This window comes from Melanerpes formicivorus, unplaced genomic scaffold, assembly GCF_026170545.1.
Source record: "Melanerpes formicivorus ecotype bairdi unplaced genomic scaffold, bMelFor1.0.p_v2 SCAF_9, whole genome shotgun sequence".
Taxonomy (NCBI): domain Eukaryota; kingdom Metazoa; phylum Chordata; class Aves; order Piciformes; family Picidae; genus Melanerpes; species Melanerpes formicivorus.
In genome coordinates this window covers 25780376-25797842 of record NW_027142361.1, presented here as the reverse complement: position 1 = coordinate 25797842, position 17467 = coordinate 25780376, and the positions used below count along the sequence as shown (strand labels likewise).

Below are 17467 nucleotides of genomic sequence, written 5' to 3'. Positions count from 1 at the left end.
TAACAAATTAAAATACATATTAAAAAATTGCAATAAGAAAATAAAAATTAAAGAAGGTAAAAAAGAAATAAATTGAAAATGACAAAAAGTAAGTTAAAAATAATAATAATAAAAAGTTAAAGAACAAAGAAAAATTAAAATACAAAATAACAAAAATTAATTGAATAAAATTATATCAAAATTAGATTAAAATTAACAAACAAAAAAGTTAACAAAAATAATTAAAAAGTGCAGACAAAAAAAAAATATATATATAATAAAATGCAATGAAGAAAATACCACATTAAAACAGTATAGAAATAAATTTAAAAACAAAAATTGAAATTAATTAAAGATTAAACAAAAGAACTAGATTAAAAGTCAAAATATTAAACATATCAAAATAATAAATTCACAATAGAAAATAATAACTAAAAATTAAATAAAACAACAAAAGAAACAAAATAAATAATAAAAGAAATACATTCAACATAAAGCGTGAAACAACTCAAGTTAGAATTAAAAAGAAAGAACTATAAAAATAATTTACAAAATCAAAATTGAAATGAAAATAAATTAAAAAATCAAATAAAAACAATTGCAAACATGTAAAAAATAATAAAAAATAATCCATAAATCCATATAATGAAATCAAACAAAAATGAAATAGATTTATTGAAAGTAGATTTCAAAATATTAAAGAAATGAAGCAAAAAATTAATTACAAATTTAAAAATAGCTCACATTAAAAACAAACAAAAAACACTCAAAATTAGTTAGAAAATCTGTGGAATCATAGACTCGTGGAATGAGTCAAGGTTGGAAAGGACCACAAGGATCATTTAGTTCCAACCACTGCCTGGGCAGGGACATCTCACACTGGATCAGGCAGGCTAGAGCCTCGTCCAGCCTGGTCTTAAACACTTCCAGGCATGGGGCCTCGGCCATCTCCTTGGGCAACCCATTCCAGGGCTTCACCACTTTCACAGTGAAGAATTTCTCCTTCACATCCAGCCTGAATCTTCCCATCCCCAGCCTTGTTCCATTCTCCCTAGTCCTGTCATCTCCTGACATGCAAGGATGTCCCTCCCCAGCATTCTTGTAGGCTCTCTTCAGATACTGGATGGCCACGATCAGGTCACCTCGAGCCTTCTTTTCTGCTAACTGCAATCATCGCAACAAACAACGGCGGAAGAATCAAGACCACGAGGACACAGCATTTCCCATGCAGTCGAACATCGATCACAACAACTGCTATGATCATCTGGGATCAAACAGCATCACTCAGACGAATGTACCACAGCATCATGTGAATTAGGACTGAATATTGTGGTTGCTTGATAACTTTGTATTTTCTCTTGTTAACTAAGTGTGCCTCTGAATGTAGACATCCTAGAGGGTACAGTTTCATCTTTACATTTTGCTTAGTAGAGATTATTAACAACAACAACAACAAAAAAAAAAAAAAAAAAAAAAGGGGGAAAAGAGAGAATACCCCATAGCGAAAAATTAGCTCATGGCAACCCTAGAAATGCTGTAATCATAGAAAATGTTGTAACCCTAGAAAGTGCTGTAACCCTAGAAACATCAACTTTGCAATGTGCTGTAACCCTCTCACCACAAGACAGCACAAACACGGCACAACTGTCATGAAAATGACAATCAGCAAACCTGCTTAGCACTGACCAGAATGACGGTCACGATAATCCAAGATGTCAACAGAAAACATCTAACTTATAACTGAGTGTCGTGACTGCTTTACTGTTGTGTGAACATTAAGAGATCAGAATTACTAGGATGAGCAAAAACATTATTCTGTGTAATTTTATATTGGGCAATGCAATGAAGCTCTTTTTGCTCTTGCTGCTTGCCTGCAAGTTTTCTGTCTGCGAAGCTAGAGCCTGGCCAGATCTACCTTTACAGATTAAAGAAATCTTGCTACCATTAAACAATTCATGATTTTTGACCATCCTAGAGAAAATAAAGCTGCAACATAATCCTAAAGCAGATCGCAAAAGACAGTGCTAAGGATTGCATTTGTGCCTTAATCTCTGTGTGCAATGCGTTCAGGCATAATCAAGTCTTCTCTGTCAATAAGAGGAGTGAAATGTAAAGATCGGAACTGTTAAGATCTAAGTTCTTCTTTACAATGTTTGTTATCTTTGACCATGTATTATGCCATCTCTGTAGAGCATTGTAAGTAGTTCAACTTAAGCTTTGTGCCTTGTATGGGTTACATCAGTCTGTTAGACATGCTGCACTACAGAACTCTTGCTTTTGCTACACAGCTTGGCTTTACCTTGCTTGCTTCTGTGTTTGCAGTAGCATCTTGTATGGGATGAGAACAACTCCCATGACCAGATTGCTCACAAAAACAAAAAGGGGGATTTGTGGCAATGCCAGCGACGAGCAGTGTGAGCAATCTGGCAGTGCAGGCCTAGAGCCTGACATGGTGGTAGGCCATAAATGCAGAGCCAGCTAGCAGTGTAGCAAAACAGTGCTGTGCCTGCCGCATGTAACTAAAACAAGACACTGGTAGCTATAAACATGGACAGTTATCTTGGGACAACAGGATATGCACCTGCATCAACAACCTTGTTGTGTCATTAGTAGTTGGACCAATCTGTAATAGTGCAATGTGTGGTCACTCATAGGGAACCAATGGAGCTATGCCAACGAGGCTCTCCGAGTCTATATAAGTCGTAGCAGTTGCCCTGCTACGCACTTCTTCTTCTGCCTTTCCTGTCTCCTGTTTCTTCTACACTTTACAGTGCTATACTTGCACTACAGGCCTGCTCCATAGGCCTGCACCTCAGGCCTGCACCATCGGCCTGCAACACTGGAACAATAAAGGAACAATACTCGATCACATTGGTCAGCCGTATTGATTCCTATCTCCGTCGTCTACAGGTGGGTATCAGGATGAAGGTGCCAGGCTCTTTTCAGTGGTGTCCTGTAGTAGGACAAGGAACAAGTACAAGCTGAAACACAGGAAGTTTCACCTCAATATGAGGAGGAACTTCATTACTGTGAGGGTGATGGAGCCCTGCACCAGGCTGCCCATAGAAGTTATGGAGTCTCCTTCTCTGGAGACTTCCAAAACCCAGTTGGATGCATTCCTGTGCGACTTGCCTTAGGTGATCCTGCTTTGGCAGGGCAGTTGGACTTGATCTCTGGAAGTCCCTTCCAACCCCTATTATTCTATGATTTCATTATTTTTAGCAGGTTTTAGAATATGATGAATTCCCTCAGTGTGGGCACAAGCTGTAGAGATGAGAAGTTAAGAATGTGAGATGTTAGAATAGACAAATGATGGTGAAGAGTAAAATGCTTAAAACACCAGGCCAAGGAAAATACCTTTGCAGAAATGTTTGAGCTGTTTGTAATGGGATGGCAAAATATTTCTGTGGCGTCACACTTGTCCACTTGCAGGTCCTGCACTGTTGTGTCAATGGCTCCAGCACATACATTCAGCAAAGCCACTATGTGCTGAGTCTGGCAGACCTCTCCTCCAGCGATTACGACCCATTTTTGCCACTAGGCAATGTGAAGAGCTCTGAGCCAGCCCAGTGCCACTCTTCCACTGATCTGGGCAACCTGCTCACTATTGCTGAGGGTAAGAGAGCTTCAGACTTCAACATTCAGCAGCTGATTGAAGCCCTGTCCCTGAAGGCATTGAAGATCAGATTTGATGTGGTCCTATGGGGGGCAGCCTGATATAGTTGGAGGTGTCCCTGCTGACTGCAGGGTGGTTGGGCAAGTTGAGTTTTGAGGGTCCCTTCCAACCCAGTGCAATCTGTGAGAGTGATTGTAAGCAGTTTCTTGGACAGGATTAGGAGTGCAATTAAGGCAAGCCTCTGAAATAGGACAGAAGTTTGCAGATGCTTTTTTAATCACCTCTTGCTGCTCTTACTGATCTCTTATCTTTCCACTGATTGCTTTAGAGAAAAGGAGAAGGAATGTGGAGTTGATACCTTTAACGGCTCGGATGGTTATGACTCACCTGGTGAATCACCTCAGCCACTACCCTCTCAGTGGAGGCCCTGCCATCCTTCACAGTCTCCTTAGTGAGGACCATGACAATTCCTATGTGGAGTCCTCCGAGCTCTCCTCAGAAGTCTTCCGGAGTCCCAACCTGCAGCTCTTTGTGTTTAATGACAGCACTCTCATATCATACCTCCAGATCCCCGCCGAGAAGACAGCGGACACTGAGCCCACAGCAACCCCCTTGGACATCAGGGTGATCGTCAGAGATATCTCAGGGAAGTACTCTTGGGATGGCAGAATATTGTATGGACCTTTGGAGGGCTGCCTTCCACAGCAGAGTGCAGCCAACCCATTTGTCATCTCAGGCAACCCTGAGCAGCACTTCATTTCCCAGAGGGATGTTTCTCAGGTGGAGGAAGGAGAAGATGCTCTCAACCAGTTGCTGGAGAAGATTGGTAACACCAGTCCCGAGTGCCTTCTGCATCCCCAGTGCAAGCTGAACGAGCCAGCACTGCCACCCTTTGGGATGAGCTATGAGCAGGAGAATGCTATCACTGAAGCCCTGATGAGGCAGAGTGCCCAGGAGAAAGAGCACATTCTGAAATACAACTCAGACTGCAGTATGAAGGTGGCTCGTCGGGAAGAGCCACGTCCTTCTGAGCCTCAAGCATCCTTTTATTTCTGTCGGCTGTTGCTAAATGACTTGGGAATGAACTCCTGGGACAGAAGGTGTGGACTGAAGCTTGAGGAGGGCAGATTTAGACTCAATATTGGAGAGAAATTGTTTACATTCAGGGTGGTGAGACACCGGAACAGGTCACCCAGGGAGGCTGTGGATGCCCCCTCCCTGGAGGTATTCAAGGCCAGGCTGGATGAGGCCTTGAGCAACCTGGTCTAGTGGAAGGTGTTTCTGCCCATGCAGAGGGGTTAGAATTAGATGATCTTTAAGGTCCCTTTCAACCCAACCCATTCTATGAATCTATGAAATCTATGCAGTGTGCCCAGGTGGCCAAGAAGGCAAATGGTATCCTGTTCTGCATCAGAAATAATGTGGCCAGCGGGAGCAGGGAAATCAATCTGCCCCTGTACTCAGCACTGGTCAGGCCACACCTTGAGTCCTGTGTCCAGTTCTGGGCCCCTCAATTTAAGAAGGACATTGAGACACTTGAACGTGTCCAGAGAAGGGAAACAAGGGTCTTGAGCATGGCCCTGTGAAGAGAGGTGTGGCAATGCCAGTGACGAGCAGTGTGAGCAATCTGGCAGTGCAGGCCTAGAGCCTGACATGGTGGTAGGCCATGCTTAGCATGAATGCAGAGCCAGCTAGCAGTGGAGCAAAACAGTGCTGTGCCTGCAGCATGTAACTAAAACAAGACACTGGTAGCTATAAACATGGACAGTTATCTTGGGACAACAGGACATGTGCCTGCATCAACAACCTTGTTGTGTCATTAGTAGTTGGACCAATAATCTGTAATAGTGCAATGTGTGGTCACTCATAGGGAACCAATGGAGCTATGCCAACAAGGCACTCCGAGTTTATATAGGTTGTAGCAGTTCCCTCGCTACGCACTTCTGCCTTTTTTGTCTCCTGTTCTTCTTCACTTTACTGTGCTATACTTGCACTACAGGCCTGCTCCATAGGCCTGCACCTCAGGCCTGCACCATCGGCCTGCAACACTGGAACAATAAAGGAACAATACTCGATCATATTGGTCAGCTGTATTGATTCCTATCTCCGTCGTCTACAGAGAGGCTGAGGGAGCTGGGGTTGCTTAGCCTGGAGAAGAGGAGGCTCAAGGGAGACCTTCTTGCTCTCTACAACTACCTGAAAGGAGGTTGTAGCCAGGAGGAGGTCAGTCTCTTCTCCCAGGCAACCAGCAACAGAACAAGAGGACACAGTCTCAAGCTGTGCCAGGGGAAGATTAGGTTCAAGGTGAGGAGAAAGTTCTTCCCAGAAAGAGTAATTGGCCATTGGAATGTGCTGCCCAGGGAGGTGGTGGAGTCACTGTCTCTGGAGGTGTTCAAAAAAGGATTGGATGTGGCACTTAAATCCATGGTTTAGTTAGTCATGAGGTGTTAGGTGGTGGGTTCAACTTGATGATCTCTGAGGTCTTTTCCAACCTTATTGATTCTATGATTCTATGAAACGCAGGGAGAGAAGACCCAGGATATGTTTATGGTACTTTGGCTCTCCTCACTGCTACCCCAAACATGTACATGGTAGTCAGTGGTAGTCAGAGCATCTTTTCAAATGCTTACATAGAGCTGGTCCAGTGGTTATTTTAAGTAGACATCCACAGAGTGCTTTTAATTAGACTAATAAAAAAATAACCTGAATCATGCTGATTTGATTCTACTCTCATGGATATTCAAATGAGAAAATCCTGCACCTCCTCTGTGCTGCATTTTTCTTCAAATCTTTTTGGTGTTGTGTTTTTTTTTCTGTCTTCCTAGAAAAAGCTTTCATCTGCTGAAGAAAAACTCCAAGTTGCTGCGAGAACTGAAAAATCTGGACTCCCACCAATGGTAGGTGATGTGTCCTCAGCATACCAGTGGCCAGGTTGTTAGCCTTTCCAAAGGAAGAGCAAATGAATCCCAAAAGCTTCATAAAATTGCATCTATGGGAAAAAAAAAAGGATTATTTCTAACGAGTTCTGGAGCCTGAATGGACAAGCTGCTTCTGCTGGCACGATGTACACAAGATGCAAAATCAGCAGCAAATAATAAACCACAGCAACCTAATTCCTGTTTTCTTCAGCTGAGGTGGGAGGGATGTAATTCCAAATTTTGTTGTGGCCTTGGCTCAACTCATAAAGGATTATTTGGTGCCCACATCATAAGAAGTACACAGAGCTGCTGGAGAGAGTCTAAAGGAGGGCCACAAGGATGATCCAAGGGCTGGAGCACCTCTGCTATGACTGATGATGGGCTGAGGGAGGTGGAGTTGTTCAGCCTGGACAAAAGAAGACTCTGAGGGGACCTTGCAGTGCCTGAAGGGAGCCTACAGGAATGCTGGAGTGGGTGTATAGAAATAAGATAGTGGGGAATGGTTTAAGCTGAGGGAGAGTGGATCTTAGGAAGAAGTTCTTCAGTACAAGGGTGGTGAGACTCTGCAGTAGTTTGCCCAGGGAAGTTGTGAAGCCTTGAACAGCTAAGTCTAGTTGAGAGGCATCCCTGGCCACGATGGGGAGTTTGGAGTAGATGACCTCTAAGGTCCCTTCCAACCTGAGCCATTCTATGATTCTGTGATTTTTCACAGAATGCCAGGTTGGAAGGGACCCCAAGGATCATCTGGTCCAAACTTTCTAGGTGATAGTGGAGTTGAAATGAGGTGGCCCAGCACCCTGTCAAGCTGAGTCTTGAAACTGTCCAGTAGAGATGAATCCACTACTTCCACTGGAATTTTCTCAGGATGAGTCAAGTGTCAAGAGCAGTAATCAAGGGGTAATCTCCATACATCTACCCTACAGGCAGGGAGTGGCAGAACAGCCTTTGAATATTGTTTGATTTCTCATTACTTGATGCACAGCTATTTTTAAAACATCTGCAGCACTGCAGAGTTCTGATTTTCCTATGTCCTGATGATTTTCCTACCAAATCCACTCAGCTTCAGATCAAGAAGCCAGCTGTTGCTGTCGGCATTGTAAAACGTGCCTGGGATCTGAAAGCCAGAGATGTTTTTAATGTTCTCCTATACTATCACCCTGCAATTAAAATACTATAGGTGAAGAGATGCAATCCACCTGTTTCAGCAAGCTGGCATAGAAGTATGGAAAGGTTTGGGTTGGAAGGGATCTTAAAGATCATCTAGCTCCAACTCCCCTGCCATGGGCAGGGACACCTTCCACTAGACCAAGGTTGCTCAAGGCCTCATCCAACCTGGCCTTGAACACCTCCAGGGAGGCAAAATCTGCAACCTTCTTGGGCAGCCTATTCCAGTGTCTCACCACCCTCCTCAAGCTCCAATCCATTCCCTTGCATCCTATCACTACAGGCCCTTGCAAAAAAATTCCTTCCCAGCTTTCTTGTAGCCCTCCAGGTACTGGAAGGCTGCTATAAGTTCTCCCTGGAGCCTTCTTTTTTCCAGGCATGGATGAAAGTGATTAACCCCATAACTGGTCAGTAATTCTTGTGCTGAGTCACAGAATGCACAGCCTCAGCTCTGCTCTCTGAACTGTGTCTACACTGTGGTCACAGGGGATAAAAATGGTGAAAATACATTTCTGCAGCTGAAATTGAGTGATGCATTTGTGCACGTGAAGGAAAGGCACATGGGTGTTAAATATGGTCCCCTGCTCATAGCTTTTGAATGTGGGTGAGCTGTGCCTTCCCAGAGCCAGAACTTGTTTAACTTCAGTTTCTTTTTACATCTGATTGCAGACGTGAAACTCACAAGATTTCTGTGTTCTACATCGCAGAAGGCCAGGAGGATAAGTGCTCCATACTCTCCAATGCCAGGGGAAGCCAGGCCTATGAGGATTTTGTGGCTGGATTGGGCTGGGAGGTAATAGTCATGAATGCAGGCAAGCTAGAGGATACTTGGTGAGCTACAAACATCTGTGTAAGGTGGTTAAGATAGGCAAATGCAAAATAAAGTCCTTTTGTCACTATGTATTTTGTAATTCTCAAAAGAGAGAAATTCTGGTGTGCTTGGTGAGGCCTGAGAGCAGCTGTGCAGCACAGAATGCTTTTGCTTCCTTGCTCCTGTTTGCTGGAACCAGGGGAAAATAGCCATATAGTAGAAGAGAAGGCTCAGAGGGGGTCTTATTAATGTTTATAAATAGAATAGAATAGAATTAACCAGGTTGGAAGAGACCTTTGAGATCATCGAGTCCAATCTATCATCCAACACCATCTAATCAACTAAACCATGGCACCAAGCACCCCATCCAGTCTCTTCCTAAACAACTCCAGTGATGGTGACTCCACCATCTCCCTGGGCAGCCCATTCCAATGGCCAATCACTCTTTCTATGAAGAAAAATATCTAAAGGGTGGGTGTCAAGAAGAAGGAGCCAGTCTTTTTTCAGTGGTGTTCTGGGATAGGACAAGGGGCAATGGATGCAAACTGGAACACAGGAGGTTTCGCCTCAACATGAGGATAAACTTCTTTGCTGGGAGGGTGCTGGAGCCCTGGAGCAGGCTGCCTAGAGAGGTTGTGGAGTCTCCTTCTCTGGAGACTTCCTGGACTCATCTGGATGCATTCCTGTGTGACTTGCCCTAGGTGGTCCTGCTTTGGCAGGGTTGAACTGGATTATCTCTAGAGGTCCCTTCCAACCCCTACCATTCTATGATTATACAAAGTATATTATTTCAGTTTACCTGAGACATTTCAGAATGTTTAGATTTCCTAATTAACTTTCACAGTTCTTTGCCCACTGATTTCTGGGAGTGTGCATCATGAATTGTCTTAACTTTTAGTAAAGGTCAAATAAAGGTATGGGAAACACAGATCTAACACAAAGATCACAAACCCACAGGGGAAAGCTTCCCTGTCTCTGGGATGGCTACGGAATTCTAGAGTGGTGAATTAACCAACTCTTGACATATAAACCTCTGCTATGAGAATTGGCTGGGGGAGCTGGGGTTGTTCAGCCTGGAGAAGACTCTTGGGGGGACCTTAGAGCTGCCTTCCAGTACCTGAAGGGATCTTACAGGAAGGCTGCAGAGGGGCTTTTCATGAGGGTGTCTAGCGGTGGGACAAGGGGAATGATTTTAAGCTGAGGGAGAGTAGGTTTAGACTGGATCTTAGGAAGAAGCTCTTCAGTACGAGGGTGCTGAGATGGGAATAGGTTGCCCAGGGAGGTTGTGGATGCCTCCTCCCTGGAGGTGTTGAAGGCCAGGTTGGATGAGGCCTTGAGCAACTGAGTCTAGTTGAGCGGCATCCCTGCCCATGGCAGGGAGGTTGGAGTAGATGATCTCTAAGATCCCTTCCAACCTGAGCCATTCTGTGATTCTATGGTAAACAAATCCTGATCATTCCTCAGCCTTTCCCTATTTCTTCTAATGCTGACTTTCAATCACTCAGGTTGACCTCTCAACCCACGGTGGGTTTATGGGTGGCCTGCAGCGCAACGGCAGCACAGGACAAACAGCTCCCTATTATGCTACTTCTACCGTGGAGATCGTTTTCCATGTGTCCACAAGAATGCCATCAGACCCAGACGACTCACTGACCAAAAAGGTAAATCACTTGTGTGTTTCACAACATGGTCTGTAGTCTTCAAAGTGCTTAAATTAAACTGCAAACAGATTGTGCTAACTGGTCCTAGCAGGCTGTCTTTGCTGTGCCACGTGGTGCTCTGCAGCTAGATGATCTGAATTAAATGGCATCTAAATTCTGGATTCTGAAACACAATTAACATTTCCATGGTAGTCTCAAATACCCCCATCAGTAATAATATTAGCAATAATTTCATTTGTAGGCTGTCTGCCTGCCAAAACTGTTGTAGTTTGGTTGGACAAAACAACCAAATGCAGCATAATAAAACCTTAGAGATTAATCATCCCTCGTGTAAGTAACCAGGAAAGAAAAGAAGTGAAAGAGGAGTGACAAGGACAGTACCAAAAGCAGCCAGCTGATATTTGATGATCTTGAAGGTTTCTTCCAACCTGGTTTTATTATTATTATTATTATTATTATTATTATTATTAAGCCATTATCCAGTTTTATTCACAATTCCAACAAACATGGCCAGAGCCCAGCCCAAAATTTTGTTTGGTATCATTTGTCTTTCATAACAAGGAGTGATTTGAAATTATTGTGCTTGCTAGTCGCTGCTTAAGGTCAAAGAAGATTTTAGGTGCATACCTTTGCCTTTTTAATTAGCAGGGGCAGCTTGTCCTGCTTGGATTGTTAATGTGCATGAATAATGTTGCTACATCTCCCTGGTTTGCCATGAGATACACTGCTGTGCTCTGAAAGTCACCTATAAATGTGTCACTGGGGGATTGTGTTTGTTGTCCAGGTAGTTTCAAAAATAACATGTACCCTTCCTGGAAATAAAAAGGTGGAATTTCAGATTACCAGTCCTGAAAACTTGCCCAGCATTTAATAGTTAAACTGTCATATTTTCTTTTTTGTTGTCATATCTGTCATTAAAAAAAAAAAAATCAACAAAATCTAGAGCGGAGATTAGGAAGAAATTCTTTACAGTAAGGGTGATGAGACACTGGAACAGGTTGCCCAGGGAGGCTGTGGATGCCTCCTTCCTAGAGGTGTTCAAGACCAGGCTGGTTGAGGCCTTGAGCAACCTGGGCTAGTGAAAGGTGTCCCTGCCCATGGCAGGGGGGTTGGAACTGGATGATCTTGAAGGTCCCTTCTAATCTAACTCATTCCATGTATCTATGAAAATTACATTTTTTTCTTTATGTATGCAACCAGTTTATGATTTTGCAGCACACACATTCATGTTGGAGAATTGCTCCCATATCTTTCCTAAAGAGATTGTGGTCCTTTTAAGTTGTAGCTCCTGGGGTTTATGGAAGCATAGCAAAGGCTGTGAAATCGGAGAATGGGTTGGAAGTCATCTAGACCAACCCCCCTGCAGTCAGCAGGGACATCCTCCACTAAATCAGGTTGCCCAGAGCCTTGGTGAGCCTGACCTTGAATATCTCTAGGAATGGGGCCTCAACTGTCTCCATGGGCAACCTGTTCCAGTGGTCCACCAAATACTGTCTAGCTGTTGAGTACTACATCACCTGGGAGAGGAGGGAGCATGGTCTGACAGAGCTACTGCAAGGGGGGAAAATGGGTTTTAATTGCAAACAGTCTGTTTTACTAATTCTCCTAATTCCCACCCACGTTAGGGATTAACACAGACATTCAGAGAGTCTGGCTGTTCTGTGTAATTATCTTCTCTGTTTGCTTTAAGAGAATTTCTTTTTTGTGAGAAAGAAAAAGCAAAAGTACTTAGTATTTGCCAGTCTCCATATCATGAAGTGCTAGGAAACAAGGCCAGCTCCAGTAGATACTATCCACAGAAAACACCACCAAGTAATTGCTTGAAGACTTAAATCTGCTAAAGGAATGGAACCCTGCAGGGATCAACTGTGTGTTCCTGTGAAGAAGGACAAAGGTCTGAGCAACCTAATTGATAAGGAGAGCTGCCCCCACTGTAAGAAGTGGATTGGACCAGATGACTTCCAGGGGCCTTTTTTGAAGAGTGATCTTCCATGGTTCTGTGCTCTTGCATGGAATGGCCTAGTTTAAATTCTCAGAGCTCTCATGGAAGCAAGCATGGGTTTCTGTGAAGGCTGGCAGAGTCCTTAGCAAAGTCCACAAAACTGCAGCTGGAAGTGAAGGCTTTGTGTGTTTCAGCAGCAGTGTAAAATTTCTGCAGGTCTAATGCTTCTGTTTCATATCAGGGTGTGAGAAGGCAGCTTATGATGTCACTCTCAGTACCTGCTCCACTTCAATTCTTGCTGCAGTAGAACCGTGTGTGGTGACACAGTTACTGGGAGAATATGAAAGGTTGAACTAGATGATTCTTGAGGTCCTTTCCAACCTGGTGTTCTGTGAATGAATCCAAAACATTTTAGCGTGCTGTCAGTCAGGATGCAGTGGGGGCCACAACTGTTCTTTTCTTGCATTCCCCATGCTTCCATCAGATAGGTCTGAGTGGATACAATCTGGGATCTAAGCTCCCCCTTATCTCTGAAATCTTGATTTCATTTCTGGGGTTTCTTCTCTGCTTGCTTTGCCTGCAGATAGGCAAAAAGAATTCAGTCCCACTCAGTGTGCTTGGTTTGCAAGCTCCCAAGCGGAACAGAAGGTCTTACCACCTGCTGGCCAAGGAAGTAGTACAGCAGGCCATAAATTCTGTGGGCTGGGGGAATTAAGCAGATGCAGTAATTTTACTTAAATTTGTTATTATGGTTCTTTGTTTTTATTGAACACAAGAGGATAAATTAATTTCTATGAGTTCACAAGAATAAGTGCACTTCTACTGGGGATAAACTTGGTCCCCTTATTTTTGTGCAGTGCAGTTGTGATTTGCAGTTTGTCTTCATGTTTCTGAAGTATATTCTGGCATTAGATTGCTTATTCTGGGCAGGAAATAAAACAAAGCAATCTCCAAATAAATCTTAGCCCTGAAAGAAACCTTTTCAAGTGGCATAATCAAAATTCAGCTGATATCTTTCTCTGCTGTAGGGTTCAGCATCGCTGATTCTAAACTTTTATTCTTTATCTGCCTGTCTTGAGGCAGAAGTGAAAATCAATCATTGTAACAGCATCCTACTGTCCCCTGTTGTGTTCTGCCTAGATTGTACTTAAGGGTTTAAAAATGAGCTGCAAAATTTGTAAGCGATTTATTCCATCTTCTCCATTGTCATAGCAGAACTTTTTCAATTCAGAAATCTGGTTGCAACCCCATACTGAACTCTTGCTCCTTCGCTGCAGAAATTTGTTAGCTAGAGCTAGATTAGATTTTTAGCAGCTAATCTAACTGCTGTAGGGGTTTGCAAAGTGGGGACAGAGCTGTGCTATTGGATTTGTCCAATTCATTTGACTCCAGGACTATAATTGCACTTATGTCTTACAAGGCTTTTATAGCCTAGGGCTGGCGAGCAGCAGAAAAACAAATTGGCAGTGATACAGTAAGAGTGAAAGGGAATGAAAGGCGCACATTATCAGTCTCCAGGCAGCACTGTTCTGGCAGGAAGTTTCTTGGTTAATTTACAAATAAAACTTGGATTTTAGGATGGGTCCACTGTCAGGCAAACAATGGGAATGTCAGGCCTGACTGTTACTTAGCAAAAGTAGCAGCCCTGCCTGCCCAAAAGCAGGAATTCTTCAGTCAAACAGACGACTCCTCTCTGGAGCCAGCTGGCTGTGTAATGCAATTAGCAGGGAAAGGAGGTCAGGCCATGAGGTGTGTACCGTGACCAGTGTCGGCAGCGTGTTGCCTGGCAGGCAGCGGGCAGCCCTGCCGCAGCGGGCAGCCTGCAAAACTGTTTGCTCAGGCGCAGGGGAGCAGCCTGCCAGCGCCGGGGAGAGCTGCGGGGCTCCTGGAGCCCGCATCGGGGCTGAGACAGCGCAGAGCCGACGTGATTAACGGCGGCGTGACGCACCTCAGAGCCTGTGCTCTGAGCCAGCTTCCAGGCACGGAGTGCTGGGCAGGCCTGAGGCACCAAGCGTGTGTGGCTCAGAACCTATAGATTCTGTTCATGTTGTGTGCAGGCTAAAAAGCAACACACTCAGCTCGCATGGGGAGAAGCTGGTGGCAATTTCATAGAATGCCAGGTTGGAAGGGATCCCAAGGATCACCTGGTCCAACCTTGTGAGGTGATAGGGGAGTTGAAATGAGCTGCTTTCCCTGAACACTTGTAGAGAAATTGCTCAAGTCAGCAGTATACCCAAAAAATAAACACTTTCTTTTGGTTGAGGTGGTCTGTTGTTTGGGTTTGCTTTTTAATTGTATTTTATTTCCTGGCTGCTTTGGGATATTGGTTTTTTTTAGATGTATTTCTTTCTGTTTTTTTCCCTTTCCCTAAACTCCATGGAGGGCAATTCATGAACCCATGGCTCCAGACATCGTTTGTGTCACTTTGAGCCTGTGAGCAAAACTTGGGTCCTTCAGGGTACTGAGTCTATCTGACAACTCATGTTTTGAATGAGACACACAGGTAAATAGGAGGTGGTTTGTTGTCACTGCAGAGTTTATGATATTCAGTCAATGACAGTATCTTTCAAGAGCAAATATTTGTGATTAATACCAATTTGCTATTTGCCGCAATAGGCCTTTTAAATGTAATGAATAAAGGTGGATGACTTCATAGCTATGGCAGGCAGTACCTCAAGCTTTAATATGAGTTACTAGTATGAGGATTGTGGCCAAGGTAGCAGAATAGAATAGAATAGAATTAACCAGGTTGGAAAAGACCTTCGAGATCATCAAATCCAACCCATCACCAAGATTTTGAGCTCACAGCCACCACTCCCTGCCTCAAACAAGTACAATGTGCCTCAGTTGGTCTAATTTGTCCCTGTTTTCTGTATTGTGTTCTCTTGGATATAACTGTGAAGTGTTTTGGGATTCCTCAGTAGGAAAAATATTAATTATCAGAATAATCCCATGTGATTTAAGGAAGGACTTGTAAGCAGTATTTGGGCCTATTTTGCTCCATGGTTTTACAGCAGTGTGTGCTATTTATCACTCTGAAGGCACTGCGAGGGAAGGCAGTGAAGGGCCTTTCCTTCAGGGTCTGTTTGATTCCGTTTCTAGATTTCTTTGTGGGGCTTTTTAAGGCAGAGGTGGTAAATACCATGGGTGTGGGCTTTCCCAGTGCTTTGGCATCAGGGCACGCCGAGTTCAGCCTGATGAGTTGTAGGCACAGCTCACAAACACGTTGCCGTTGGGCTTCTCTGAATGCAGCTGGTGCGAGCCGGGCCCTTCCTTCCCTCAGCTCTCAGAAAATTACAGCTGGGTTTGGGCCGTGTGCTGCCAAGCACTGAGACCCTCAGCCTGTGGAACCTTTAGTGCACAAAGTCTTTCAGCCAGGCACCTTTAGGGTTTTTAAAGACTAAACTTTCCATCTCACTTTTAGTCACTTTTAAGGTGACCTGGCTGCGTCTGTTCACAGAAAAGGAAATTGGGATTCTGTTGTGCACATAAATTGCTGCTTACTTTTGTATGTCAGTCTGCACTGGGGTTCTATCCACTGAAGTATGTTCTTGGATGCTGCTGTGGTGTGGGGTTTTTTGCTTTGGTTTGTTGTTTTTTTTTTTCTGATTGATTAAGAAAATAGTAATAATAAATTAATATAAATTAAAACTCTCTGCCTCTGAGAGATTACAAAGAATGTTTATCAATATGGTGAGAGGTGCTTTATATCTAAATATAAATGCCTGCTCATAAATCAGGATGACCATGAGAACAGTAATTTATACTGACTTCTGTAGATGTAAGAAGCTCTACTAATAGGATCATTCATGTTTTTGTGAGGCACAAATGGTTTGCATTTTCTCCAGACAGAACTATAAATATCTTTTATTGATAGGTGTAAATAAAGTATAACTATCTTCATTTGAAATAAACTGGGACTCAAAGTCACTCTGAACTTAGCTGGAAGATAAACTGTAAGTGTAGTTCATCATTGGAACTTTGTGTTTTTCGATGTATTATGCTTCTTGCCATGTTTCTCTTACAACTGCAGCCCAGGAGTAGGAGTGAAAGAAAAACAAGGAGTGAAAACCTTTACTTTTAAAAGTGCTGTGTGGTTCTGGAGAGGGAAAATGCAGTGGTGCAGTACAGGCTGATACAGGGCACGTTGAGATTACTTAGTTGTTATTTACCAGTAAAAATCACTACCTTTATTTTTCTTCTTTTTTTTTCCCCCTGCTCAGAGACAGTAAAGAAGGCAGAGCTATGTTTTGGCTTCTTTGTTAGCTCTATTGTGCACATTGTTCCAGGGGCTAGCACCAAATTGGGGAGGGAGGGGGGACAACTGTGTGCATGTCTTTTAAGCTTTAAGAGGGACTGAAATTCTCTTTATGCTTTGGGCTGGCATTCTGCATGTGGATTAAATTTTAACTTTAAAGCTTACAGTTGAAACTATTGTGTGTGGCTCGTACATGATTGCCAAACACTTTTTGCCATCTGTTAGATCACCTCCAGCCCCTCCAATAACAAAGCAAACACGCAGGCTTGCAGATGCATTTTGTGTGTGTCACATTTAAATTTCCTTCATATTTTATGCAACTCTGCTTCAAAAAAAAAAAAAGAAAAAAAAAAGGGCGGGGGGAGAGGGGGAGGAACTCCCCCAGTTTTTCTCTTAATTCACATTGCCCAGCTATTTCTCCTTATGTCCTCTTAACAAAATTCCTCTCCAGGCACAATCAGCAAGGAGCTGTTTGTAAGTGTAACAAATTCAACAAGAGTGCTTCACGAGGGAAAGTTTCTTGACACCCCGAGTCAAGGCATGTTCATATTTCTGTGGCAGCTGCCCTGTTTCAGCTGGAATATGGGGTTCTGCTGGCGAGTGTTTTGTTCCAGTGATTCAGATTTCCATCTTAAATTAGTGTAGGTAATGTACATTTACATATTGTGCTAATGGCTAGTTTGATAATTACTTAATTAAGCCATCAGCCAACAATGCGTGCTGAATGACGCGAAGTATTTAGCGGAGTTTTTCATGAGCAACTGGAGAAAAACAATATTTTAACTTTTTTATTTTCCCTTGCTGTAATGAAATATTTCTACTATTGAGCATTGTAATTCAATTTGTAAGCCGTGACCCCTCATAAACTGTTGTTATCACTCTGATTAATAAAGAGCCAATTTGCTATTGCAGCTTCGTCACTTGGGAAATGATGAGGTTCACATTGTCTGGTCTGAACACACCCAGAACTACCGCAGAGGCATTATACCAACGGATTTTGGAGATGTTCTAATTGTTATTTATCCCATGAAGAACCACATGTTTTTCATAGAGATCATGAAAAAAACTGAGGTACGTTTTTTTTTTTTGACTGCTTGTTGGGGTCTGTGGTGCAAGCG

The 17467-nt window shown here is 43.3% G+C and overlaps 2 protein-coding genes across 2 annotated transcripts in view; both read left to right on the top strand.

Annotated features, from left to right (window-relative positions):
- The window catches only part of LOC137443473 (ral GTPase-activating protein subunit alpha-2-like), a 28074-nt gene extending 23109 nt beyond the window's left edge, over positions 1-4965 (top strand). Inside the window, exons 3-4 of the mRNA XM_068143238.1 lie at positions 3412-3595; positions 3924-4965. Of these exons, the coding sequence (XP_067999339.1) occupies positions 3412-3595; positions 3924-4864 (1125 nt within the window). The 3' untranslated portion in view covers positions 4865-4965. The remainder of the gene's footprint in view (positions 1-3411; positions 3596-3923) is intronic.
- Positions 4966-8334: 3369 nt separating this feature from the next.
- LOC137443348 (ral GTPase-activating protein subunit alpha-2-like) overlaps positions 8335-17467 on the top strand; it is a 79398-nt gene continuing 70265 nt past the window's right edge. Inside the window, exons 1-3 of the mRNA XM_068142942.1 lie at positions 8335-8470; positions 9994-10149; positions 17262-17420. Coding sequence (XP_067999043.1) covers positions 10021-10149; positions 17262-17420 — 288 coding nt within the window. The 5' untranslated portion in view covers positions 8335-8470; positions 9994-10020. The remainder of the gene's footprint in view (positions 8471-9993; positions 10150-17261; positions 17421-17467) is intronic.